Below are 27,763 nucleotides of genomic sequence, written 5' to 3' on the forward strand. Positions count from 1 at the left end.
CGAGTTCCACCTACAACTGCCACCACTTGGTGCTGATTGGTGCGTGATCACCTCGGCCAGGTATAAATATTTCAGCACTGGGGCCTCACTTGTCAAGTCTGTTGGGCTGTGTATCTCCGTGCCTTGCTTCCTCTGTTGTGGGCCGCTTCTCATTACAACCTCCTGATCTTGGATTCATTTCTCGACCATGTTTATTCCTGGATTGCGTTCCTACATTAATAACATTTTTAAAAGCCCTGTTGGATCAGATCAACAGTCTATCTAGTCTAGTATCTTGCTTTCCACAATGGCCAACCAGATGATGATGATGATAATGATGCTTTAAAAGATTAATAATAATCTTTCATGACACAAAAGCCCCCACAAGCTGCTGTACAATTCTCAAGTAAAACATTCATTTATTTGATTTATTATTCATTAAAAATAGATACACATCTGAAAACAAACATTAAAAATGAACATCACATTTCAGTCTAGGGAGAGCAATTAATAAAACAGTCGAAATAAAATCACCGCATCTTCTAGCTGCGAATTCTATAGATTTAACTACGTGCTATATAAAGAAGTCCTTCCTTTTGTCCGTCCTGAATCTCCCCAATGTTCAGCTTCAGTAGATGCTGGATTCTAGTGTTTTTTCCTCACCCCCCCCCCTTCCTGTCCCGCTTTGCTTTTCTACACGCGCTCATTATTAGAAACAAGTAATGAGGGTTTCAATCCAACGCGGAACCATCCCACTGGAGCATGCGTTCCCAGCCGGACATGACACCGCGATACTCTCTTTCTGCTTTGACAGCCCGGCTAAGCCCCGCCTCTCCGCGCGACTCCATTGGCTGTCTGGACGGCTTCTGGCGCTATCATTGGCTGAGGAAATTCATCCGGGCGGTTCGCGAGCGCACGGGCGGGGGGAAGTTGTTGTCGCGCTGGAAGTTGGAAGGGAGGAAAACTGACGGTAACTATGGAAACGGGGCCTAGTGCCTGCCCCCGAGCCAGGGTTCGAGGCCCGAAGGCCTTCTTCATTCCCCGAGCCCTTGGTTCTTTGACTGTTGAGCTCCTGAGTGGGAGGAAGCGGGAGCCCCCTTGCTAGGTCCTACTTCGTCCTGCTCGAAGCCCTAGAAAATTGGGTAGGAGCCCTTCTCCAGGGAGGGGGCGAGCGAAACGGGGTTGGGGAGGAACTCTGGGTTTGAGGAGGGGAGATTTAGTATATGGAGGGGTTGACTTGTCTTTTAGGGGCAGCTTGAGCTGGGGAAGGTAAGGGGCCATGCCATGAAACATAATCAACTTTACATCCTTTAACTGAAAAACATGTATTTATTGGTAGCCCACCCTGGCCTTTGGGCTCAAGGCAGGTTACGTTGGCTTCCCAATCAGAAATGAATGATAAATGGCTTGCAATTTAAGTGCTTTTTCTGTTGGTTTCCCTCCACCCCACCCTAAGTGAAGCGAATAAGTGGAGTTGAAACCAGGTGATTTGTGTAATTGTGCCAAAACTGAGAGACTGTCTGGAGAATGGGGGATAATAATACTGACCTACCTTATAGGGTGGTTGTTGGAGTTACTGAGATAACATATCTGAAACTGGACATTTGAAAGCATGGTGTAAATATATTTGTATCATTTTATTTTATACTTGTATTTATGCTTGTTGTCTTGATACCTTTATGTAAACTGCTTTGTGAGGTTCACCTGAAAAACAGCATATAAATACCTTAAATAAATGAATAGATTATTATATGCTCACTTAACATTGCCCCATATCACACTGGGACTCACCTATGCATGATACAATCCTATGCGTGACAACTCAAAGTAAGCCCCATTGAGTTCCGTGAGGCTTACTTCCAGGTAAGCGTGTATAGGATTGTAGACTTAATGTAAAAAAATGTGTTGGTGTTTTAACAGATACATGTATATTTGAACTGTCAATTGTTGAGTATGGATTCCTGTTCTTCCTGGTGCTGGACTTCACCACTGAGCTTTAAAAAAAAAAAAAAAGCAAACAAAATTATGCAGTTGTTTCAAGAAATGGCAACTGTTAATTTTAAAAGACGGAAAGATTTAATTTGAAATTAAGAGTCTTTACAGAAGCCATAGCATCCTGTTGCAATCTTGTAAAAGTTCAAAACTTAGGCAAGGACAGAAATGGCTCCCCTGCCCCAAACTATAAATGTGCATATGGTCATTGGAATCACAGATGCCATGCATGATGTGTGTATATTGGAGATGAGGGAATATAAGAAAGCTAAGGTTTTCATATTTATAGAAGCTAGGTGCTTTTCTAAAACCAAATTACCAAGATTCTTGCAGTAAAATCCCAAGGAATAATGTGGATCAGGGGAAGCATATTTAGGACAGGACAACAGGAAGGCTGTCATTCTCTGTGTCTGAATGTAAGAGGGATTGTATCTCTATCTTCATCCTCCAGCACTCTTACCATGCCGCCTGGGAAGCTGGGCAATAAGGAAACCTTGGTTCTGCAGTGTGAATGGGAGATGTGCAGTTTTGTAGCCTCAAAGATGGAGGAGTTCTGTGAACATGTGTCAAAGCATTTGCAGCAGCATCTCCATGGCAAAGATGAGGATGAAGAGATGGATTCTCTTGGTAAGGGGCACAGGGTGCAGTTTTTAAAATTCGTGTCCGGCCCTGAGGTGGCTTTTGGTGTAAGCTACAGCGTTAGTCTCTGAAAGTCAAACTTTTTGCACATACTTTCCCAGATCTCCTTCCCTTTCCTGGCCAAAACAGTTGCACTGATGCTTGATTTGATTAATTATAAAATAATTCATCAGAACCTGAGTTACTTCAGTGTTTCACAAACTGGAGAGCAGGCCTACTGGTATGGTATTGGGTGTTGACAGTGCAGAGTGCAACAGCTTTGTATTTCTTACTAGTAATAGCCCTGTAAGCAGGTAGTACTTGGGATTTGTCAAAGCATGGCCATGATCTGACTGGGATTGTGAGGGCTGAGGTTTCAGGTCTTTCACCACTATGGTCCATTCACCTTGGTGTAGAATTTAAGTAGCCTTTAGGTAATACAAACTACTGGTGTAGTGGCAGTTGGGCAGTAGAGGAGCCAGGAAAGTATGCCCAGTATGGCTTCTAGGTGGGTAGACATCCAAAAGTGTTTGGGAGGGCGATCCAGATATGAACTGCCACAGAACAGAGACATTGTGAAGTAAGACCGCGATTTGTCTTCCAGTGATGGAAGGGAATACCTTTGAACGTTCTTTGTGTTTGTGCATCCATGCCACAGTCCTGCCAGCCTTCACCTACTTGTCCCAAATGGGAATCTCTCTGTTTTTGCATTTCAGAAGAATACACCTGCCTCTGGCAGGAGTGCGGGTTCTGTTCTCCTGAGAGCCCTGCAGAGTTGGTCCGCCATGTTTACTTCCACTGTTACCACACCAAGCTGAAGCAGTGGGGGCTCCATGCCTTACAGAGCCAATCAGACTTGACGCCCTGTCAACTGGACTTTCAGAGCCGGAACATTATCCCTGAGATCCAGGAGAACTTCCTCTGCCTCTGGGAGTACTGTGAGGTGAGAGACACAGGATGGGGATAAGTTGTCAAGTGTGGCTGTTTCTCATTAGGCTCCCTTTGGGTAGATGAGGTTGTAGAACATCCAGATTCTCCTACCAAGGCAGTGGAGTCTGTGAGCATACTGTGATGTTAGAGGGAGAAACAGTAACTCAAGTACCCTTTTCAGACAAATACGCATTTGTGCAACTTCATTTAATTTGTAGAAACTTCTTCAGTCTCCACCTTTCCATCATAATCCAGAGAACTATTGGGGGAGATATTGGACAGGCACTGGGGAAACATTTATTCTCCCCGATGCCGTTCCCTAAAACAAAACCCAGAATGTTTTCTGAACACGCCACCACTGCCACAGCTTATGTTTGTTGACAAACTCACCAGGGCATAGCCCTGGAACACACAAAATAAAAGTGGCATGCCTTTTGAACATGAGATCGCCTTGTGTCCTTCCCAGAAATTCACCACAGAGGCCATAACTGCACTGTTCGAGGAATTCATGGCTACTGCCGGTGTGTGTCTCCCTGATAATTCCGTAGGAGAAAGGCTGAATGGGATGACATCACATCACAGCTTTCCCTACAAGTGGCAGCCAGTGGAGTGAGGGGTGGGGGCAGGGAAATACTTAATACAATGACATCGGGTTTCTTTTACAACATGTTGCTGGGGGCCATGTTGAGGAGATCACAGGTTCCTCATAATACGCACTAATGGCCACACCGACACCCTATACACTGCATTGGAAACTGCTTTGAACAAAAAAGGAGAAATCCTAGAATGTGCATGTGAGCCTGCATATGTACAGAGAACAGCTAAATGGATTGCCACCTCTATTCATTAATTTTTTTGAAGAGCTGTTGATTTGGGGCTCAAGAGCACTGTTGTGGAAGAACAGGTCTCCATGATGTATGAGCTGAGGTCATGATATGAGGCAGAATATTGCTATCCTTTTTCCTCTGAATATTAGAACCTCTTTCAGATTCTTCTCATTCATTTTCAAATGGATCTCTGCCCTGATGAAGGCTAGAAAACTGGGACACGACTCTCCTGGAATGCCTCCTGCGCATCTTGTGCAAGCCCCCCTTCCCACCCACCCTACTTCCAGGGACTCCTTAGTAGATTCTTTTTTTTTTTTTTAATGAAATTGAGATTCACATCGTAGAACCATTTATTTATTTATATATAGGCTACTCTGTAACAGAAGTTCTTCAGATAGTTACAAGATGGATCGATTTGTTTGCTGTCCCACTCGCAGTGCACTAAGAGAATATTCTAATTTCTCTGTCTTCCCATTAGCGTGCTTTTGATAACCCCGAGTGGTTCTACAGGCATGTGGAGGATCACAGTTTCTGCACAGAGTACAAGGCAGTTGGGAAGGAGAACCACGTGGTTTTCTGTGGCTGGAAAGGTAAGAGTTAAACTTCTTGTATTCTTGTATTAACCTCTGGAGGTTGCAGGAGGTGGGTGTACTCAGTGGCACTCTGAACAACTCAAGAGCCCAAAGTTTTCCTGTTGTTTTAGTCCAGAATGAAAGGTAAAACCGTTTCTGGAATTTAAAAGAACATGTCCACATTTGTATGAAATATCATACATAATTATATCATAATATCAGCATACATATGACAGCACATTGTTCAACATTTACAAAACATTAAATGCCTGTTTAGGTACCAATCTGTAAATAATATTTTAGAGAGCTATCCTATGGCCGCTAGACAGTGTCTAGATGGCCATAGGATTTTTGTGTTTCTGGGAACTGAGCTCGGAGCCAGAGCTTCAAGCTTGGTTCCCAGAAACCGCACTCCCCGCCCTCTCCCACGCCACCTTGTAGGCAGTGCGGTTCTTCCCTGTGTCCACGCTCATAAACGCAGTGTGGAGCAGGCGAAAAGGGGGTGTTCCTTGGGGAGGAGAGGAGACCGCAGAAGTGTCATTAAGACACTTCCTATGCGCCGTCTTCACCCCACCCCACCCTTGCTCCTACATCCCCAGCTAGATAGCCAAAATTGGCTGTCTAGCCACAAATGCAAGGTGGCCGGATCACAGAGGAGAGGTTCCCCTCCATGCTTCACCTACCCTGCATTGGATAGTCGGCCACCTCCAGGTTCAGAAGCAGCCGACTGTCCCGATAGGATTGCACCCTTAATAATTCACAAACTTTGACCAGTTTTTCTCTAAACCATATCATATGTGTGTTTCCTGTGGAGGGAAAATGAAGTTTGGGGGAGAATGGCACCATTTTCATTATTAACTTCACTCTGTACAAAACATTGTTGTATCTTTTGGTTCATATGCAGTAGGTAAGACAGACCCACCCTAACAAACTCATGCATGTAAAAACAAAACTGAAACCCCTCATGTTTCAAAAAGCATTTGAGAAATGTACTGAAGTGGGTTCTAAAAAGGACCATCCCTGCATTTTCCCCCACTGGAACGCCAGATGTGACAAATGTCAGTCCTTGGTCTCATACCTCTTTGGAATAAATAGATACTAAGCATTGTCCCTTTGGGTCTAGATTGCGACTGCACTTTCAAAGGCCGGTGCAAGTTGCGCGAACACCTGCGCAGCCACACGCAGGAGAAGGTCGTTGCTTGTCCCACCTGTGGCGGGATGTTCTCCAACAACACCAAGTTCTTTGATCACATTCGCCGGCAGACCGCATTAGAACGTAAGTACCTGAGCAGCCAGTGGGTAGAGCCAGAGAAGTAGCAATTGGTGTACGTGAGGGGAGGACATGGAATTATGAAGGGAGGGAAAAGTTCTTCCTCTTGACTTTTTCCAAAGCACTTGGCAGGCTCTCTTTTTGCTTTACAGAGCCTATATTTGCATCCATGAGGACTATAAACGCTAAGTTTTCACATTTAAATGTATATTTCCTGCATCTAGGTGGTGATAGCATTGAAATATCACTGTTGCTATATTGAAATGTCACTGTTTTCACACTTAGACATAGTATTCCTATTTCCTTTTTTCCTGTGAACAAAGATGTGTCCCCCGTCCGTCCATCCATCCATCCATCCGTCTCCCCCCACCCCCCACCATGAGAGCCTAGACAGCATTTCTTTCTGGCAGATGTGGTAGCGGTTGGCGGTGATACAGTATGGAACATTAAGGCCTCCTCTGTTCACTAGAGGCATAAAATACATTGTCAGAGTATCTGAATTGAAATAGTCTTATATCTGGACTCCATCATTCAGACAAAAAATGGCTGTTCCTCACTTTGCATACCAGCTCAGCAATATTCACAAGTTAATAAAAGCATAGTGGGGATGTTATTTTCTTTGTGAGAACTCCTTCTCAGTAGACTGGTATCACTATGTGGACTAGAGACATTTCCTTTTAAAAAAAATAAAGCTGGAATGTATGGTGCAATCACTGTTTTGCCAGAAGCCATACAGATGGCTAGGCATGCCCGCAAACAGGCCGGTTCCATAATGCCTGGTTTTTGCAGTAACAAACTCTAGAAAGGGTTTGACACCTAAGAAGAAGGGGAAGTTGTTGCTGTCCTAGGGGACAGGCGCCCTCTGGTCCGGTCTCTCTTGCCTTTCTTTGTTCTATATCTGGTGCATCCTCATCTACTCCTTACAGAGCAGCGATTCCAGTGTTCCCACTGCTCCAAGAGGTTTGCCACAGAGCGGTTGTTGCGTGATCATATGCGGAACCATGGTAAGTGCTGGCGGAGGCTGCTTTCCCTCTCCCTGGCTCCCTCTTCCCAGTGGTGACCTCCTCTTGTTTCTCTTGAGCAGTCAACCACTACAAGTGCCCCCTGTGCGACATGACCTGCCCTCTGCCCTCCTCTCTGCGCAACCACATCCGCTTCCGGCACAGTGAGGAGCGGCCCTTCAAGTGCGATTACTGTGACCACAGGTAAATGGAGGCTGGCCAGGGGAGAGGGAGGCCCAGGGCTCACAGACCTTGTGAAGCAAGGTGGAGAACCCAGGTGGCCCCTGAGCTTTATGGGGGCACATTGCATTTTTGCAAGGGATATAGACAAGATGGTTTTTGTCCCTGGCAGGGGAATTTTCATGCTTTCTCCTCAATTTTGAAAAACAATTGGCTTGCTGTCATTGTTTTAAGACTCTGGGAATTATGGAGATCTGACAAGCAACAGAAAAAAAGAAGTTGATGATTAAATGAAATGGAAACTTAGAGACAACTATTTATACTCTGGAGTTTGGCCCAAAATTGATGTAACTCCATAAAATCCCTAATCTACCCACCTATCTAACATGGGTGGGTGAACTTAATAGAGGAAACCACCATATTTAATGTAATTAAATACCTGTGGGTTCAAGAACTGATCTCTTAAACCAGTCTTCCCCATCCTGGTGCCTTCCAGCTGTTTTGGACTACAACTCCCCATCACCCCTGACCACTGGTTGGGACTCATGGGAGTTGTAATCCAGAATATCTGGAAGCCATCAGGTCTGGGAAGGCTGTTAGACCCACCTTGTCCTATTCTCTGGAAGAAACATATTTATTTTTATTTACAACATTTCTATGCTCCCCTTAATATAAAATTTTCAGGGCAGCGTACAATGCTAAAATCAATCAATATATCAAAAGTCACTAGAAACATAAAATTAGCAGAACAGCAGTCAAAACAAAGCAATAAAATTCAGTAGGATGGAATTTTAAGTTAATAAAATTAACTTAAAATTAATTTAAGTTAATACATTAATATTAAGTTATTAATATAAGTTAATTAATTTAAGTTAATTAATATAATAACTTATTAATGGGCAAATAAGACTTTGCTTGACACTGGAATGTCATCAGAATTTGCACTGGGTGAGTTTCCCTGGGGACAGTAGTGCAGCTAGGGCTAGACCTTGGGGCCAGAGTGCAGGGCACCAGACCCGGGGGGTGGCAAATGACCACTCAGAAAGTGGCAGGCAATGTGGGCATCAGGACAGAAGAAGCAAACTCCATTTTATTCCTCAAGTGCTATAAGTGAGTTTAAGCTGATGGTGCTATAAGTGAGTTTAAAATGCAAAACTGCACATATTCAAGAATATTATTATCATCATTATCATCATCATCAAGGTTGGCAAACAGCATGGAATGATGGTTGGGAGCAAAGAGAAATGTTAGTTGTGTGCTTCACAACTGAAGTAATACAGCCATCTGAAGGGGAGCCCCATAAGACCGTTAAGTGCAGGGTGCTGAAATTACCTAGCTGCATCACAGCCTGAGGAGAGCTTCCCATAAATGGGACACCACAGTTGAGAAGACCCTCTCCCCAGTGACCCTGGGGATGGCCTCTGATACCGACCATGGACAGGTTTGCTTGGTGGGAGAAATTTAGATCTTAGACTGGCAGAGAAATGCAACCACTGCTTGTCATGTTTTGCTTTTGAGAAATCTAGCTGGTCTCTCTTCCTGGGAATTCTTCTGCACTCAAAAATAGCAAGCTGTTCTGGTTAAGAGTCCAAACGCGATATGTGCATTTTCTGACTTGTAGGTGCTGCAGACTAATGTAAGCTACTGTCCTAGTCTTTGTGCTGGAGTTTTAGATCCTTGCTTTGTGTGTTTCTTCCAGCTGTAAGAATCTCATTGATCTACGGAAGCACTTGGATACACACAGCAAAGAGCCGGCCTACCGCTGTGAGTTTGAGACCTGCAGCTTCAGCGCCCGGTCCCTCTGCTCCATCAAACTGCACTGCAAGAAGGTTCACGAGGTGCGACGGGAATGTGAGGGAGTTGCAGAGCCTGGGGCTGTTTCTTTGAAGCAGAGTATTGATACCTGAGGAGCTAACAGGATCTTCGCAGAATTCCTACAGGATATGGCCACGGCCATAAAAAGGGCTAGAGCTAAAGTGAAATTTGTTTAGTTTTCCAGCAAAAGAGTATAGCACAGAGCTGATTGATATCTGCACCAGCTAATTTTGTGTAAAAATACCCTAGTCATGGGGAGGAGTTGTTGAAGTTCTGCCCCTTCACTGCTGGCAGTCCAACTCAGTTCTTCCTTTTTCTTTAAAGGTTTTACTAAAGTTTTTTTTACATACTTTCAAGCCTGTCTTCGTGGCCAATAGGGTCTAGAAACTTCTTTAAAACAACCCAAATCATGAAAGCTGATTTTGAAGGATGCTGAATTTCAGACCCAGGTCTAATTTCTTTGGCAGAATACAGCAATGACCCACCAAGTTGCTGTTCAGAAAACTCAGTGAAGCTGATATATAGGAAGTCTCTAGCCTGGTTTGTGCGTAAAGAGAAGCCCCCATGGGCAATTTTCCCTGTGGGGTTTATTGTTGGTGCTGCAGCTGCCACCACTTTGAATATTTGGGGCACAGCAGGGGCGAACCATAACTTCTCGTTACATGCAAACCTGGCAAGGGTGGGTTATTGAGGTGGTTGCCATCCGCAACCCTAAAACAACCCATGGATTCTCGGTGGCTTGTCAACCACCCCAACAACCCACCCTTGCCAGGTTTGCATGTAACGAGAAGCTGGGGGGCGGGGGCTTGGATTGCCAGTCTGGCACCCACGGGCACTGCACCCTACCATAGCTAATAAGCCATGCTGGGTTGCAGTGATGGTGTGAACCAGGTCTCTGCCTAAATTTTTTTTCATGCCATTGCTTTCCCTCTTTGCATCCCCTCAGGGCGACTCAGAGCCCCGCTACAAATGCCACGTCTGTGACAAATGCTTCACACGCGGGAACAATCTGACTGTGCACCTCAGAAAGAAGCACCAGTTCAAGTGGCCTTCGGGCCATCCTCGCTTCAGGTATGCAGACTTAGGGCTGGGCTGAAACGCCCCCCCCCCCCCCCGCTCCCAATTTCGTGGCCCACATCTGCAGACCATGAAATTCAACAGCTTTTCTGGGGACAAACTCCACCAGAGCTGCATGGAGCTCTGGCTGGCCAGTGGCTGCTGTCTTGTACTCAAAGGCATTCAGGGAGGGTGGGGGTGGAAATGGCAGCTGCCAGGCAATCAAAGGTTCAAGAAGCTTGGATGCCCGCCTCCCTTAAATCGCCTTTAAGGTGGCCTCCATCTCTAAAATGCAAACGAGGGGAGGCGGTTCCACACCATTCTTTTGCCCTGAACATCCCTCTCTCAGATTCTGGCTGAGCACTTGAACTATTCTGAGTGCAGCCCAAAGCTATGTGGTCTTGAGCATCTCTTTCTTCAGGCTGCAAAGAACAAGCAAGGAGATTAATTGGGTAACAGGCTGACTGCCCATCTCTTCACCACAGCCCCAAGACTCCTTGTGCTGCCATCAAGTCAGGGGCAGGGTCACAAATAAAAATGGCTGCAGTTGCTAGAATCCAGGGTGTTGTAATAGGTGGGCCAGTCTTGATGGTCTCTTGGTGACCACCTTGTCCCTTCTTGGGAGAAAGAAAGAAGAGGCAGCTTCTGCTCTGACCCCAAAGCCTAGGGACAAAGGTGGAACCTGCAGCTCCTTGAGACAGGTTGATGGTGGGACGGGTTTTTGAGGAGCCCACGGATTCCTTGATATGGCACTTTTATACAGGGATCCAAAAAGGCAGATGGCAGCTGTTTCCATAAAATCGCCAGCATTTTCTATAAAATCTGTCCTCCCTGCAGAACCACTAGGTGGGGCAGTGGAGTATCTTTAGCTTTGGTATCACAAAATGTTTGTGTTCTTTTGTTGTCAGACGTTTGACCCGTTTCCTGTGATATTAATATCCAGGCAGGTTGTGGGGGGGAATCATTCTATGGAACCATGTATAGCTGCTAAGGCATTTTATCACCTTGTGGTGCAATTTCCACGTAAAGAATCATTGTGTTAATTTGCCCAAGAGGTGGCATGACACCTCTCCAGTGCCTCCCTTGGATCTGTACGAGTTGGCCATCCCCCTGTCAGCCTTCCCTGCATTGTTCGGTATTGTGACTTTCCTGTGGCCCTGGCAGTTATTGCATGTAAACAGCTTTGAACCCACTCCCCATAGCAGCCGTCCAGAATGGCTTGGGCCCCCACTAATTCCTCTCTCTGCAACCCCACGTAGGTACAAGGAACATGAGGATGGCTACATGCGGCTACAGCTGGTGCGCTACGAAAGCGTAGAGCTGACAGAGCAGCTGCTCAAGGACCGGGAGAAGCAGGGTGAGGTGCTGGAGGACTCGGCCCAGTGCGTGGTGCTGGCGGGGACCGAGGGCAGCCTGCAGGGCATCATCCTTGAGGCACCAGCAGATGAAACGGTTGACGTGGACTTGCCAGTGGCCGTGCCACCCCAGGGCCCTGCTCAGCAAGACGCCGACACATCCCCAGGCCAGGAACCAAGCACGCCATCCAGCCCCATCATCCGCGTTGTGAACAGGACCAACGAGCGCGGGGAGAGTGAGACTGTGTACTATGTTCTGGCCAATGCACCTTTGGAGAGCCGGGCGGCCGCAGCAGGCGGGTTTGCCACTGAGCCGGAGGAGAACGTCATGGACAGGCTTCAGAAGACAGCTGAGGAGCTGGGCATTCAGATTGTGTGAGGCTCCGGCCCGTGTATTGAACTCCAGGCCCTTCTCCAGGCCCCCAGCCGTAGGGGCTGGCTTGGGAGTGCAACTGCCCTGCTGCAGGTCCCTGTGCTTCCCTAAGGCACATCGTGAGAACTGAAGGCAGTCAGCTTGGTGGTACCTGGAAAAGGGGGCAGTTTTCTCAAAGGGCTGTCCATGGGCCCCAGGCGCCACACAGATGTTCCCTTGCCACTGGGATCTGGCTGCACCTTCTGGTCATGGGAGGTCTGGCAAGGGGAACAGGGGAGCCCCAGAACGGAGGGCAGGGACTGGTTCACCAAACAGTTGCTTGGGAAGGAGACAGTGACTGTTGTGCCTGAGGTACATTATGTTATGGAGCCATTGGGCTGTGGACTCCCATGCTGCCTACCTTGGATGATTCCGGTGTCCTGCCAGAAATGTTTCCTTTGGCCAGTCCCCTTCCTTGCCATGAGTCCCCCACTTGGGCTCCGTTGTTCCTCTGGTGTGTGTCTAACCATCGATCCCCTGGCCTTTTGAGGTCTTGCTTGTATTCAGCCAGGTTCTTTCTGCTACCACGTTTCCTCTGTATATGCAGTGACACTTGACCCAGTCGCTGTACGTTTGTTCCTTCCAGACTACTCTGCATTCTAGTTCAAGCACTGCTATCTCTTTGGCTCTTCTGTCCCCTGTGAGTGAGGGCCTGAAATGTTGAGAGCCTGTCATTTCCAGTTGCTACTCCACAGTTTGTTGCTTCCTGCCTTTTCTTTGCTAAGCCCTGCCCACTTCCCTGTGTTCATCTTTAAGGCCTGGGAGTCATGTGGGTACTGTGGAAAGCTGTTGGGTTTGTGTGGGGAGCCCACCCTGTGCCTCCTCCCACATTACCCAAGCAGTGCAGGGAAGAATGTGTCACAGGGCCTCCCACACCATAAAATGACTGAGCCCAAAGGAGAGCTAATTCTTGTCAAGGGGTCCTTCCCCCACATTGGGGGTTCTGGCTCCTGGTTTGCAAGGTTTGTGTTGCCACAAAAATAATAATATAATAAAAATCCCACAACCAGGTCTTGTGTTGGGTGTGATGTTTCTTGCCACTTACCTTGGAGATGTGAGCGATTGTGTCTGACATAATCCATGGGTCTGACATAATCCATGTGACATTTCAGGAGGCCAAATTATATTTGGGTTGGGGGCTATCACAAGTGATGTTGAGTTGAGGGGAGCTGCATCCCGATAAAACATTCTTTTGGGAGGACTTGGGGTGGGTTTTGTTCCCGTGCTCAGTGTCTGATTAATGACCAGACTGGAGCTGGGAAGGAGTTTCTGCTCCAACTTGGCAAGGTGGGGAGAGGCTGCTTTCTTCGGCCACCTACTGCTTGGCTTACTTGCTTGGTTATTTGAAGGTATTTGCTGGCAATATTTGGGGACCTGTTCCTGTTCCGTTGCCTGAACATTATTTATGGCCACCAGGGATCCCGCCCCTCCCTCACACAGAGGTCTTGCGGGGAGGGACAGCACCTCATCTCCAGCATCACACTGACCTTTTGGAGGCACTTGGCAACAGTGAGATGCTTCTTCCTGGTTCTGAGCGCCCCTCTAGCCCAGCAGGAAGTCCGAGCTGAGTCCCTGCCCATCTTGCACTTCCTGCTGCGCCAAACAGACCCAGCCTCAAACCTACAGCCGGTCTCTGCAACGCTGATGTGGCCCTCTGCTTCTGTTTCTTTGCTTGGGACAGCTGGCGGTCTGGATTCTGTATCTTGATCTTGAGGCGGGGAGTGTGTTGGGGAGAGACAGGAGAGGCTCATGCCTTGCAGCCAGGGGCTCAAGGTGGGCTCTGGTGCAGGTGCAGCCTCATGCAAGGTCGAGACTACCTTGCTGCTTGCTACTTGCCTGCAACAAGTGCCAGAATGGGTCTCTTTGCTCCCATCAGAAGGCTGGGAAACTCCTGGCTCCTAGGGACTAGCAGCGTTTCCAAGCTTGATGAAGCTGGCTCTGCTTGTAACTGGGACTCTTCTAAGCCTGGCATTGCCTCCTTGATCCAAGTCAACCCCCCAGCATGAGCGCCTGCCACCATCCTAGCAGAGCCACACGTAATCTCCTTATCCAGCCCTTTACTGGGCTTGTTTTACAAGGAAGCTGCCTTCTATTTCAGAGGTCACCTCAGATTGAATTCTCTGAAATACTCTGTAGGCTCTTGTGGCACTTTAGCCTCAGAGCAACCCTGCTGAAGTGGGTTAAAGCAGCTGACAGGTGCTGGTTTGCTCAAAGGCACCCAGTCTTGGGCCTCCAAATCCCAAATTCTCTACAGATAATCTGAAAAGCAAAAGGGCCCCCACAATTAAAGCCCTATGAACAGAGACTGAAAGAACTGGACATGTTTAGCCTTGAGAAGAGAAGATGGAGGGAGACAGGATAGCGCTCTTCAAGTACTTGAAATGTTGTCATAGGGAGGAAGGCCAGGATCTCTTTTCGATGATCCCAGCGTGCAGGACACAGAATAATGGGCTCAAGGTACAGGAAGCCAGATTCTGGCTGAATATCAGGAGAAACTTCCTGACTGTGAAAGCAATACGACAATGGAACCAATTACCTGGGGAGGTGGTGGGCTCTCCCACACTGCAGGCATTCAAGACGAGACTGGACAGCCACCTGTCGGGGTTGCTCTGACTTGGATTCCTGCATTGAGCAGGGGGTTGGACTCGATGGCCTTGTAGGCCCCTTCCAACCCTACTATTTTATGATTCTATGAATTTTGCAACCACCTCCACATTGCTGCAGCTGCTGTGTGAGATTCCAGACCCAGTGGTCCTGTAAGGTTTTTGTAGGGATGTACGAAAGTCACTTACCTTTTCGCAGCTTGGCTTCGCGGTGGGGGGGAGGCGCTTCACTTTCCCCCCCCAAAGTTCAGGTGAAGGGGGGGAGGCTTCCCGCCTCGCCTGGCCGAAATTCAGGCCGGGGGTGGAGGCTTCCCGCCTCGCCTGGCCAAAATTCAGGCCGGGGAGAAGTGCCCCGTCTCCCCGGCCGCGAAACAAAAAGTAAAAAAAAAAAAAAGACCCCATGATAGGCTACGTAACAATTTACATAGCCTATCAGGGCTAGATTTCCAAAGTCAGCCATGATAGGCTACGTAAATCGTCACGTAGCCAATCACGGGTGACTTCGGGGGGGAAAAAAAACGCGCGTATGCAAATGGCGGCGGCCCATGGGCGCCGCCATTTGCGTTCCTTATTTTGGCACGTCTAGTCTACGTAAAGATTTACATAGACTACGGCGAAAATAAGGGCAACGCAAATAGCGTGCCCTTATTTTCTCCATAGTCTACGTAAATCTTTACGTAGACTAGATGTGCCAAAATAAGGAACGCAAGTACGTGCTTTTTTTTTTTCCCCCCCCAAAGTCACGATTTACGTAGCCTATCACCCGTGATAGGCTACGTAACGATTTACGTAGCCTATCACGGCTGACTGGAAATCTAGCCGTGATAGGCTACGTAAATCGTTACGTAGCCTATCACGGGTTTTTGTGTTTTTTTTTACTTTAGTTTTTGTTTTTTGCAATGGCGGCGGTGGCAGCCGGTCGGGAGACCAGCCGCCGCCCGCGCCGAACCGCCGCTGGGACCCGCCGCCGGGAGGGACATTCGCCAAAGGTAAGTCCCGTCCGGGGGGGGCGGGGGGCGGAGAATTTCACCACCGATTTCGGGGGGCCGAATGCGTTGGTGCTCGGCCCCCCGAAGATTCAGGGAGAAATTCTCCGCCATCCCTAGGTTTTTGGAAGTGGAAGAGAGGAGGGAGAGTGTGTCAGTAATCGCTTCCTGCTGTGGGATTATCTGTAGAGTGGACAGGAGGGGGGAGGTTAGTAGAAGGATTAATGGAAGCTTCCTAACCTCACCCATGTATTTCTCGCCCTGCTCTGCACAGTATCTGGGCAAGGAGAAGCAAAGACCATTTTCTCTGTGCCAAGAATGGACCTGGGCCACTTCAAGGCCCTTGGGCAACCTGTTCAACCTGGCTAAGCCCACAGGAGAAGGTGACGGAGTTCCTTTCCCAGATTCCATGTCCTTTGAAGGGGAAGAGTTGAAATGACTGAGGAGCTCCACAGAAGCACCGGGGGGAGGAGGGGCAGCCCCACTATGTGTACTATGGTCCTGAGAGCCGCCTTCTTTATCCTCTCTGTGCTTGAGTTCCTCTCAGGTGTGGAATTGGAAGGTAAGTTGACTCGCAGACTTCCAAGGTTGGAAGGTAAGAATAAAGCACCCTTTTCCTAAGAACTGAAAGCAGCATCCAGGGGCATCCATGCTAGAGTAATGCTTGGGGTTAAGAGGCACCAATTCCCAGGTTGCGGGGTGGCAGTGAGATGGGGAGGCTGGTATATCTTTACAAGTCAGTTGTGCAAATGCAATTCCCAGGTTGTAGTGTAATAGTTAAATGAATGGCCCTGGTTTAAATCTCAGCTTGGCCAGCAGCACATCACCTGACCTTGGAACAGCCTCAGTTGCATGTCTGCAAGATGGGGATAAAAATACTGACCTACTTTTTTTTTTTTTTTAAGTTGTATTTCAAGAAAAAGATGTACTTACACACAGAGAGAGAGAGACAGAAATGTTCCCTCTACCATATTGCAGTAAACTTAAAACAATGTAAACAAAATGCTGACCTACTAAGATAATAACTGAAATGCTTTGAACATTTCGATGCTAAAAACAGTTTCTGCATATTGTGATGTTATTTCTGGTTCCAGAAATAACATTAAGTAGTTCACAAATTTGAAATTTGGTGGATTTTTAAAAATGCTACCTGAAACATTTTTAGATTTTTAGATTTTCCTAATGTTGAGTGCTAAATAAATTTTTGGAATTTTTTAAAAAGGCCTCTTTGTTAAATTTTAAGGCAACAGTTTATTTTTTATTAATTATGTTTTTGATCCATCTAATGAAAGATGTTCTCTGAGCAGATTACAAACCTCTAAAAGAATACAATACAGATAGCTAAAAAAATAGAATACAATCCAACAGTGTTCAGAATTCCCAAATTATCCCTTGCTATCCCTATTCCCAAACTTATATCTGACAGCATTCATGATTTGGAAAATTTGATGGGGTGGGAGGGAAAGTAAATTGAAGAGAATATTCAAAAATAGCAATTCAAGTTTTTGTAAGCAAGCTTGAAATAGACCAAAAAATACTTAAGACTATTCACCCTTACCAAATCTGTTTTAGATATAAATGTTTCAACCAATTTGTTTCAGTTATATATCTGTTTCAGCCACTGTATTTGTTCTTTGTTATTCTTAATATTATTAAACTCAAATTGCACTTAAATGGAAACTCAACTCACCTTCACTTTTGAGTTGACATAACAAAAGTATGGGAAATACTTATGGAGTATCTACTGAGCTAAAAGCAATATCCAACCTTAAATATAATTACATTTTGCAAGGAAGCATCATTCCCTTTTTCTTATCCACTCTGTAGAGCGGAAATAAAAATGACCAGATAGCTTTTAGCTGATCCTCTTCTACAAATGCAAAGTTATTTGGCTTTAGACTTGTTTTCAACAATCCTGTAAGAAGGGGCAGTGGTGGTATCATTACATGGGGCGGGAGGCGGGGGAGGGTGTGTGTATGTGCTGAGAATAGCTTTGTAGTGCTATCCGGTAAATCCACATCTCTTTGAACAGTGGACTTTTCACTCATACTATTACGTTCAATCCTGAAAGGCAGCCTAAAAATAATTTTGGAAAAATGCCTGGGCCATCCCTTCTCAAATTCCCCTCCCCACACCTCTTGCTGTGGTTTGCTGATTTTATTAATGTGTAACACTCTATGGATTTTCACAATTTTTAATTAATTTTATTAGTTTATATGACTGCTGTTTTTTAACTGGGATTTTTTTGCCTTTTAGTTGCTTCTGTTTTATAATAGACTTTTTTATGGTATGGTATTCTTTTGTTTTCATGGATCACTGCCTTGTTGTGGCGAAGGGGCTTGCTTAACTCAGTAAAGCCATAAGCTATGCCATGCAGAGCCACCCAAGACGGACAGGTCATGGTGGAGAGTTCTAACAAAATGTGGTCCACTGGAGAAGGAAATGGCAAACCACTCCAGTATTCTGGCCAAGAAAACCCCATGGAACATATCACAAGGCTAAAAGAGATGACGCCGGAAGATGAGCCCCTCAGGTCGGAAGGTGTCCAATATACTACTGGGGAAGAGCGGAGGGAATTTCCAAGTAGTGCCAGAAAGAGTGAAGCGGCTGGGCTAAAGCCGAAAGGACACTCAGCTGTGGATGTGTCTGGTGGTGAAAAGAAAGTCCGATGCTGTAAAGAACAATATTGTTCTTTGTTGAGGGTGAAAGAGGAGAGTGCAAAAGCTGGTTTGAAACTCAACATTAAAAAAATGAAGATCATGGCATCTGGCCCCATCACTTCCTGGCATATAGAAGGGGAAGAAATGGCAGCAGTGACAGATTTTATTTTCTTGGGCTCCAAGATCACCGCAGACGGTGACTGTAGCCATGAAAGACGCTTGCTCCTTGGGAGGAAAGCTATGGCCAACCTAGACAGCATAGTAAGAAGCAGAGACATCACCTTGCCGACAAAGGTTCGGCAAGAAGAATTGATGCTTTCGAACTGTGGTGCTGGAGAAGACTCTTACGAGTCCCCTGGACTGCAAGGAGGTCCAATCAGTCCATCCTAAAGGAAATCAACCCTGAGTGCTCATTGGAAGGACAGATACTGAAGCTGAAGCTCCAATATTTTGGCCACCTAATGTGAAGAGAAAACTCCCTGGAAAAGACCCTGATGCTGGGAAAGATTGGAGGCAAAAGGAGAAGGTGATGGCAGAGGATGAGATGGCTAGATAGCATCACCGATGCAATGAATATGGACTTGAGCACACTCCGGGAGAGAGCAGAGGACAGGAAGGCCTGGCGTGCTATGGTCCATGGGGTCATGAAGAGTCGGACACGACTGAACGACTGAACAACAACAAAATTTTGTTTAATGCCTTATAAAAATGCTGTTGATTTCACAGACTCTAACAGAGAAACATGACTTACAAATATTTTAAATGAATACATAATGACACCTACACCAACTCTTTTTTCATAAGTACAGTACCTGACCTATTTATTTTCTGTGTACTAATTGTAGGAGCTTGCCAAATGCTGGAGTATCCTATCTAACAGTACCAATATGGCAAACAGAATAAGCTCTAGATTCCAGAAATAGTTCAAACAACTGTTTATATTGGATTGTTTTTTTAAGGAGAAAAATATTACATTGTTATTACCTTTTAAATTTTGCTTCTTCTAGCAAATTTGGACACCTACTGGTCTGGCACAGCCCCTGTCTGCTTGGGAGGCTGTAAAGGGAAACACAAAGAATTGAAGAGAAGCCAGTGTGGAAACGGAAGTTGCTGCTGGTTGGGATACAAATCATTTTGCAGAGGTATGAGCTGCTTAACAGCCAGTATGATGGATTGTGAGTTGCCCTTAAATTTGGGAAACCTGGGTTCAAATTCCACCTCTTGCCACAGCTGGCATCTTTTTCCTGCCCCAATAAAATCTGGATGATAGTGACATCCGATGTTGTTAATGAGGGTAAAATGAATTAGAGATTGTAAAGCACTTAGCTAATCATATAGTAGTAACTGGTGTGTGTGTGTGGGGGGGGTTGGAATGGGACAAGATGGATTACTGAAGGATTAATCTTTTTTAAAGGATTACTCAAACTGATGGAGTAGGAGTGGTCTATGAATGGCAGTTCACCATAAGAGTTATACGGACCCTACATATCCAGAGACTGTGTACTTCTGTATACAGAGGACACACAATAGGTGTAGGCTGTTGCCTCCCTAATCAGGGCTGGCGTCTAGGGTCAGCATGGTTGGGCACCTGCTGAGGGCCTACAACCCAGCAGGGGCCCACTTACAAGATTCCCCTGGAGTTGCTCCTTCTCTATGCCGTTGCAACCTGCCTCTTGCTCTGGCCTGGACAACGGTGGTGCTGAGAAGGAGGAACAGGGGATGCCATGGCCTCCTTGCTCATACGAACATAAGAGCCCTGCTGGATCAGACCAAGGGTCCATCTAGTCCAGCATTCTGTTCACGCAGTGGCCAACCAGCTGTCGACCAGGAACCCACAAGCAGGGCATGAGTGCAACAGCACCCTCCCTCCCATGTTCCCGAGCAACTGGTGTACATAGGCTCACTGCCTCCAGTACTGGAGATAGCACATGGCCATCAGGACGAGTAGCCATGGATAGCCTTCTCCTCCAGGAATTTGCCCAACCCCCTTTTAAAGCCATCCAAATTGGTGGCCATCACTACATCCTGTGGTAGCGAGTTCCATAGTTTAACTCTGCGCTGTGTGAAGCGCATAGTGCTCATGGGCTCTCTGCCTGTCAAGTCAGCAAGTGGTAACAATGAGGCGGAAGAGGAGGGGGAGCAAAAGCAGCTAGTGACAATGACTGTGAGAAAGTAGACTCACCGCAGGAGGGGAACAATGAACCTTGCAGGGAACTAGAACGCTAACCTGGAATGGAGGCCCGCCATTCTGGGACAAAGGCTTTTTAGGAGCAAGCATTAAAATAGGGTAATCTGGCTGACGGAATTCTCCAAGTTCAAGAACTTTCAGTGAGGGCGCCTGTCCCCAAATGCACTCCCATCTCCACACTCGAAAAGCTGCAAGAAGAATGACTTTCACTGTTTCTTTTCTCAGTCAACTGTGGGCCACCAGAAGTGGAGTTCAATTCTGTGGTCTACGGCAACGACTGGTGGGTGGGCTCGGTGGTGCGCTACAGCTGCCAGCCCGGCTTCCTGCTGGTGGGGGATCCAGCTCGTGCCTGCCAGTCCAGTGGCCGCTGGACACCCAAGCCCACTTGCCTCCGTAAGTAATGGCTTGCAACAGTGATTAACAGCAAGGCTTCAGCCCAGAAGCAGCTGCACAGCTGGGAGTGGCAGCTGCACGCTGTTCTCAAGCCCACCCCCATTTTATGCGCCTAACCACCCTGCGAGGGAGGCTGTGGCTAAGATACAGTGGTGGGCCCCAGATACCCAGGTGAGCTTCATAGCTGTGGCTCCTACGTCTTGGTGGGGCCTGTACATCCATAACATCTGGGTGACAGGTAGAAAGCCATCAGGCACAGCCTTTCCAGGCATCGAGAGGCAGTGACTGTGAAAGCTGCATTTGTTGAATTTCTGCCTGTCATGCAGCTGTTGGCACAAGAGTCCTGCTCAGGGAGAAAAAGCAGCAGCCTTATGTCTGTTCCAAATTCACCTCTTCCCTCTGCGTGTGGGCATCAAGGCTCTGTCCTGCAATCTACATAGAAACAGATGTCAGATCTTTAATTGTATAAATTTTAATGTTGTAAAGCCTCCTTGAGTCTCAGCATTGGGAAAAAGGCAGGATATAAATATGACGACGACGACAATGTTGCTAGCTGCATAAATCTGGCTCAGAACGAAGCATTCTTTGTAACTCTCAAGTCTTGCCTCCACTGGAAACACCGGTGTGCCCCAAATAAGAGGCTTCGTTGTGTTACTTGCCCTTCTAGACTCCTTTTGGTTTTTCTCGGAGTCCCTGTAAATCCTTCCGTCGGTTGCATCTGGCTTTTCTTTCTGTGAAGGGATCTGCCTTCGGGGACGGATTGAAATCGACGAGCGGGACCCGGACGGAAGCTGCTCCTCCACCTGTTCCGAGAAGGTGCACCTGGGAGCCTTTCCCAACCACGGCTGCATCAAGATCTCCTCCTGCATCACCAAGCAATCCGGCTGGACATGCTGGTTCTCCCGCTGCGCCTTTTGTGAGTGCGACTGCTACATCCCCTGCTGTAAGTACACCTGCAGCTAGAAGAGTGGCATTTTCTGACCTGCAGGCATTACACAAATTGAACAAGCTTGCATATTATTTGCATAACTTTCATTCTCCCCCTTCTACTCATGTGGAAAGTCAGTGACGCCCCAACCCCTAACCTCTGGAAGCCCAACTCTGCCCTTGTCCCCGCTTCAGTATTTCGAAACGATCTGCTCACAGGCATTGTAGCCTATTTTTATTCTAATCAATAAGGACTAGAAACTTGCTTGGTTCCTACCTTTTTTTTCTTTTCAAAATTAAAGCTGGGATTGAGTGTTCAGTGCTGAATTTCAGGCCCAGTGCTGATTTCACGGTGCAGTTATGGCATAGAGATCATCCCCGTGGTATCCTATTACAATGCAGTTGGATGGTCTCATCCACAGATTACTTTGGGACATGGTATAAGCGGGGTGGGGGAATGTCCTGCAAGTATTGTGGGGTATGGTTTGGTAGCTCCACCCTTCTTTAACCTTGCCTATATAGAGCAACTTCAGTTAGCTTCACAAATGAAAGCTCAACCCAAACTACAGAGAACAACGCCCGCATCCAGCTCAGAACTTCATTTGTGCCAGAAAGAGCCCAGGAATATTTAAAAATGCATCTGAGCATAGGCCCAGGGTGTTTCCCACAGAGTATTGGCAGCTTTTCCCCCAACCCTAGGGCCGGCTCTACCGTAAGACAGAGTGGAATGGCTGCCTCAGGCGGCGGGCGCTTGGGGGTAGGGAATGGCGACCAGGTGTTGGAGGACAAATCATTGTGTGCCCCACACACAGCTTGCCCTGTGCCCTTTGAGCTAGCCCGCTGCCCTCAGGTGCGGTGTCCTTCCCCGCCACCACTGTTTAAATAAGATCCATCTGCCGCTTGGGTCTGCTTCTGTACATGGTTTGGATTGGGGGGACTCCATCTTGTCCATCGCAGGCAGCAAAAGGTCTGGGGCCAGCCCTGCCCAGCTCTGTGGCCCTTCAGACGTTATTGGACTCAGCCAGCAGGGTCAGTGGTCAGGGACGCTGGGAGTTGAAGTCCAGCAACATCTGGAGGGCCACAAGTTTTCCACCCCTTGCCTTACAGTAAAGGAAAACAGCAGTGCCAGCTTTATAGTGACACAGAAAGCTAGCTGATACTGAGTCAAGCCCTTGGTTCATCTTGTTCAGCGTTGTCTGCACCAGCAGTGGGCTGTAGGGCTTTTTTCTATCTAGACATGCATATGATTGTGTCCTCCAAACAGGGAGGGCTTTTTGGAACCTCCATCTTCAGGGGCAGTATACCACTGGAAACCAGTGGCTAAGGAAGGGACCACTGCCTCTGTGCCCTGGTGGTAGGCCTCCCAGAGGCAGTCCAGTGTGAGGAATAGGATGCTGGTTCAGGTCAGCCTTCCCCAGGAGTGGTGGATTGCAAGTCCCATCATCCCCATCCAGCACAGCCATTGCCGTGATTGGGGATTGTGGGAGTTGAAGTCCAGTACTTCTGGAGGGGACCAGGTTGGGGAAAGCTGAACCTCTTGCTTCGATCAGACCTGCTCTTACGTTCTTGACAGCCATGTGCTCTTTCCAGGGAACCCCTGGGAATTGTAGTTTTGGGAGGAGGAGGAGAACAGGGGTCTCTCTTAAGAGTGTTCCCAGCAGCAAATTACAATTCCCAGCATAGAAATGTATACTGGTTTTAAGCCAATCCTTTGTAAGGTGGCCATGTGTCCAGTTTTACAGAGGACAGTCCTTTATTTGTAGGGCTGCCAGAGGCAGTCCTCTGTCCCAGTGCATCGTCTAAGTGGAGGGTGGTCAAGTCTGGTTTAAAGTCAAGGAACGAGAGGCAGCACGGGCAGGACCTTGAAGTTGGCCATCCAGACCCAGCGCCCAAGGAGCAGACTGAACAGGCAGGCGCACAGGTCGCCCGGTCACGGTCTCCCCCATTATAGTGGAGTTATATTGTATATTGTATAATAGAAATTATATTGTATTTCTATTTAAGTTATAGTAATTCTTTCCAAATGTGCATCTATACATGTCAATTAGCATATGCAAATGCTATGCAAATTGATGTCCCCTTTTGTCCTCTTTTTTGGGAGATGAGTAGGTGGCCACCTTATCCTTTGGTTTAAAGTGGTACAAAGCCAATATATGTTTGTTGTGTAGATGGGGCCTGGTGTTTGCCACGGAGGTCCTAGCAGTTGCAGTACTGGTGGGAACCTGGATGCTAAACCCAACATGTTCTCTTTTGCAGCTTCCTTGGGATCAAAGCCAACACCAAAGGAGCGGCTGGTCTGAGGGTGGCAACACCTAACTTCTGAGTAAGTTTTAGGCACATTTGCACCCTATGGCTGGAACCTCTAAGCCAGGGGTGGGGAATATGTGGCCCTCCTGATGTTGGACTACAACTCCCATCATCCCTGGCCACTGGCCATGTGGCTGGGGCTGATGGAAGTTGGAGTTCAACAGCCTAGACTACTGTAATGCACTCTATGTGGGGTTACCCTTGAAGATGGCTTGGAAGTTGCAGCTGGTGCAGAACGCGGCGGCTCGCCTGATTAAAGGCAGCCGCCGGCGAGATCACATCACTCCAGTGCTGAAGAAGTTGCACTGGTTACCAGTTGCTTTTCAGGCCCAATTCAAGGTGTTGCCATTGATCTTTAAAACTCTATATGATTCCGGCCCAGTCTATCTTAAGGAGCACCTCCAACAACACCAGGGATGCTGCTCAATGAGATCAGCCTCGGTAGGCCTTCTGTCTGTCCCATAAGCCAGGACAGATAGGCTGGTGAGGACTAGGGAGAGAGCCTTTTCTGTGGTGGCCCCCTCTCTGTGGCGTTCCCTCTCTAGTGACCTCCGCCATGCCCCTTTGATGAGCTTCCACCGGGCTTTAAAAACCTGGCTGTTCAGGCGGGCATTTGGGGTGGGTTAGGGTTTTTTAGAGCAGTGTTGTTTTGTTATGTTGTTTTGTTCGGTTGATTATATAAATTCATTGTATTTCATGTTATTAGTATTGTATGCTGCCTAGAGTGGCCAGCCAGATGGGCAGCTAATAAATCTAATAAATAAAGAAATAAAACAATATCTGGAGGGCCTGATTTAAGTAGTTAACTGGTGCAATCAGTTTAAGCCCTTTTAAGGGTGCAATCCTATGCAAATTTAGACAGAAAAATGGCCTGCATCCATGGCTGGCTAGAGAATTCTGGGAATTGTAGGCCTTTAGTTCTGTCTAAACATGCATACAATTGCACCCTAAATCTACTAAAAAGGCATCCCTGATTAATAGGTAACACATTTTTTAAAAATCAGAATTATTTTTCATAGAAGTGGGAGGCACCTACTTTGAAAAGGCATTTCTCTCTTGTGTGGAGCACCTCTTCTAAGGTGCTACCTGCTGCAATGTATACATGCATTCTCCAAAACGATTGATTCTGTTATACGCAAATGTCTGCAAATTGGGTCCCTTAAAATTCATTTGATCGTCTAAGGCAGGATATGTGACCTGGTGCCTTCCCTATGTTTTGGACTACAACTCCCATAAGCTCCAGCCAGGATGGCCAATGGTCAGGGATTCTGGGACTTGTAGTCCGAAAAACTAAAGAGCACCAGGCTGCTTCCCCTAAGACTCCTTTGATATGATGACAGCCCCACTTACATCCTATTGACTTCAGCAGGTCCTAAGCAAGCCTGGCTTCCTCTGGACTCTCACCTGCAGATGAAACTGGATGTGTCTCTTCTTCTGGGGTGCTGGTGACTGGATAGTTTCAAATTGTGCATGAATAAAACCTGTGTGATGAAGAACGCGTGTGTCTTGGCTCTCGCTGTACACGGGGGACTCCCTTGGGTTTACAGATCGGGAGGTCCCTACATGACGGGAGTTCCTAGCTGTTGAGATCCGTCACTCAGTCCGGGACACCCGCGGTGTAGGTGTGCATAAGATCCCAGGTTCAGGCTCTGTCCTCGCCAGTTCAGGGATCTCCAGTAGTTGGGTGGAAAGAAAACCTCAGCCCGAGTGCTTGCAGCAATATTGCCAGTGGGAGTAGATCAAACCTGGGGCCTTCCAGAGGTGCTGGACTGCAACTCCCATCATTCCCAGCTAACATGACTATGCTGGCAGGGAATGACTGGAGTTGCAGTCCAACTGAACTAAATAGGAAAACTAAAGTAAGCACAAGCGAAAGGGGTGGAGTCTAAATGCCAACCTGTAATAACTGGGGACAAGATTTAGCTCTACTGTTTCCAGTGGCTACACCGACACTCTGGAAGGCCCCAGGTTTCGGGAAGGACCGGAGTGAGCTGAGCTAGGCAGACACTGTCGCTTAGAAACATTCCTCCTTCCCTGACCTTCGGGAGCTGTCTGTGGTGGTGGACACCCCCTTTGCAAGCAGGAGCGAGCCTTGTCTTTGTGAACACCCGATAGGATGCTTTGTTGGCAGTTGGCATCTTAAAGTAGGAGCACAGCACTGAGGGGCGCAGAGGAGATGATTGTAGTGTCCCCCCTCCAAGCACACACACACAGCTGCAGTGTTGAAATCTTCCTCTTTGCGTTGCATGCGGCCTCTCCCCACGCCACTTCCAACCATCTGCAATCTGGCTGGTGATGGGAGAGAGACAGCGCGATCCGGGGAGGAGAGCCGCGCACCTGCCTCCCAAGGTTAACTGGGAGGATGAAGGAAAACAGGCTGGATCCGCAGGCAAATAGTCTCGCTGCAGCAGTGCGACCAAGAGCGTCGTTTCTCCCCCCCGCCCGCCCTTCCTCGCGGGTAAAAGTAGCCCACGGCACGCGCGTGGCCTCGGCTGAGCGTGGACAACGGCACAGGCGCTGGTGCTGCGCCTCTCTGGGCTGTCTCCCCACCCTCCAGCTGCTTCCCTGCCTAAAGAGGCCTCCCTGCCTCTTAACCAGAGGGCAGGAGAGAGCTGTGAAAAGCACCGTATGACTCGCTTTGCAGCGTGATCCTAGGCAAAGCTGTCTCTCTGCCTGCTACTATCTGCAAGGTGAGGGAATAATGCTATTGGCCTATACTGCGGGGCTGTTGTAAGGAAAATGCAGATAAATGTGTGTAACGGTTTTCGAACACTAGGTGTATGGGGGGGCAAGGGAAGAAGATGATATGTGTATGTGTGTGTATGTGTATATATATAATTAGAAGGAACCACTGCCCTTGATGTGCCCTGTGAATTCTTCTTAGTTACGCTTCTGTCCTGGTTGCTGGAGAGGATAGAATCTTGACTGGGGTGGGGTGGGGAGCATGCCACGCTTCCATGACTTAAACTTTATGGTTTAAGCTTCCATGACTTGAACGTGAACAGGGTGGGGGGTGAATGGAGGTGCCTTCTGCTTTTACAGTGGTTCTTCCACATCTCCATGGCCAGCCGGCAACATTTTGCATCCCGAGGCAAAGGTCAACATGGGACTGCATCTGTCCGGCTCCTAACGAGGGATGTTTCTGGAAGATTCCTGGAGTGAACCAACAACCTGACTCCGCGGAAGCCAGGTGGCTTCCTATGTTCACATGAGAGTTCTGAGCTGGCTTTTGAATAGGAAGAGGAAGCAAGAACAGAGAGAGTGGGGGGAATCACCAAGAGAGAGAGAGAAAGAGGAGATGGGAAGGGAGAGAGACTGGAGATGCTGGAGTGATAATTCTGCAAAAACACATTTCGGTAACATTCCGGGGGTCACCTTCTAGCACAGACCCCCATGGGGGAACCTTCCGCAGCAAGCCTCAGTTTGCAGAGCTTCTGTCGTGAGCGACAGTAGAGCTGCCTGGTGCATATCAAACACATTCCGAATGTGATGACTTGACTAGTAATTGGCTGCCATTAGGACAGGCAGATTGGGGGGTAGGGGGGAGAGGGAGTAGGGCAGCCATGTGCCCTACTTTGCAGAGGACAGTCCTCTATTTAAAAGCAACCTCTATTTCAGCCTTCCCCAACCTGGGGCCCTCCACATGTGTTGGACTACAACTCCCATAATCACCCAGCCAGCATAGCTGGCTG

The 27,763-nt window shown here is 47.6% G+C and overlaps 2 protein-coding genes across 5 annotated transcripts; both read left to right on the forward strand.

Annotated features, from left to right (window-relative positions):
• Positions 1–877: 877 nt before the first annotated feature.
• HINFP (histone H4 transcription factor) lies at positions 878–13,016 on the forward strand. Of its 2 annotated transcripts, none has more exons than XM_084803553.1 (10): positions 878–949; positions 2,423–2,598; positions 3,306–3,532; positions 4,825–4,936; positions 6,042–6,194; positions 7,115–7,192; positions 7,273–7,393; positions 9,069–9,207; positions 10,131–10,255; positions 11,500–13,016. In XM_084803553.1, exons 2-10 carry the CDS (start codon positions 2,433–2,435, stop codon positions 11,972–11,974), a joined length of 1,596 nt encoding a protein of 531 aa, XP_084659679.1. In that variant the 5' UTR covers positions 878–949; positions 2,423–2,432; the 3' UTR covers positions 11,975–13,016. The 2 variants fall into 2 exon arrangements, with proteins under 2 accessions (XP_084659679.1, XP_084659680.1); XM_084803554.1 differs by having other exon boundaries at positions 892–1,121.
• Positions 13,017–15,537: 2,521 nt separating this feature from the next.
• On the forward strand, positions 15,538–26,002 carry LOC146340428 (complement receptor type 1-like). 3 transcript variants are annotated; one of them, XM_084803558.1, is made up of 6 exons: positions 15,538–16,158; positions 19,264–19,398; positions 20,670–20,837; positions 21,577–21,780; positions 24,021–24,087; positions 25,441–26,002. In XM_084803558.1, exons 1-5 carry the CDS (start codon positions 16,032–16,034, stop codon positions 24,062–24,064), a joined length of 678 nt encoding a protein of 225 aa, XP_084659684.1. In that variant the 5' UTR covers positions 15,538–16,031; the 3' UTR covers positions 24,065–24,087; positions 25,441–26,002. The 3 variants fall into 3 exon arrangements, with proteins under 3 accessions (XP_084659684.1, XP_084659682.1, XP_084659681.1); XM_084803556.1 differs by having other exon boundaries at positions 16,074–16,589; positions 25,438–26,002; XM_084803555.1 differs by having other exon boundaries at positions 16,074–16,589.
• The last annotated feature ends 1,761 nt before the right edge of the window (positions 26,003–27,763 follow it).

Source organism: Heloderma suspectum, chromosome 6 (genome assembly GCF_057233095.1).
Source record: "Heloderma suspectum isolate Gila_16-S chromosome 6, 16-S_ref, whole genome shotgun sequence".
Taxonomy (NCBI): domain Eukaryota; kingdom Metazoa; phylum Chordata; class Lepidosauria; order Squamata; family Helodermatidae; genus Heloderma; species Heloderma suspectum.

Coding starts and splice junctions, on each gene's coding strand:
- HINFP (XM_084803553.1), top strand. CDS start 2,433: ATGCCGCCTGGGAAGCTGGGCAATAAGGAAACCTTGGTTCTGCAGTGT. Junction 3,533..4,824: donor GCCTCTGGGAGTACTGTGAG/GTGAGAGACACA, acceptor TCTTCCCATTAG/CGTGCTTTTGATAACCCCGA. Junction 4,937..6,041: donor GGTTTTCTGTGGCTGGAAAG/GTAAGAGTTAAA, acceptor CTTTGGGTCTAG/ATTGCGACTGCACTTTCAAA.
- LOC146340428 (XM_084803556.1), top strand. CDS start 16,460: ATGGGGATAAAAATACTGACCTACTTTTTTTTTTTTTTTAAGTTGTAT. Junction 16,590..19,263: donor TGCAGTAAACTTAAAACAAT/GTAAACAAAATG, acceptor TGCTTCTTCTAG/CAAATTTGGACACCTACTGG. Junction 20,838..21,576: donor ACCCAAGCCCACTTGCCTCC/GTAAGTAATGGC, acceptor CTTTCTGTGAAG/GGATCTGCCTTCGGGGACGG.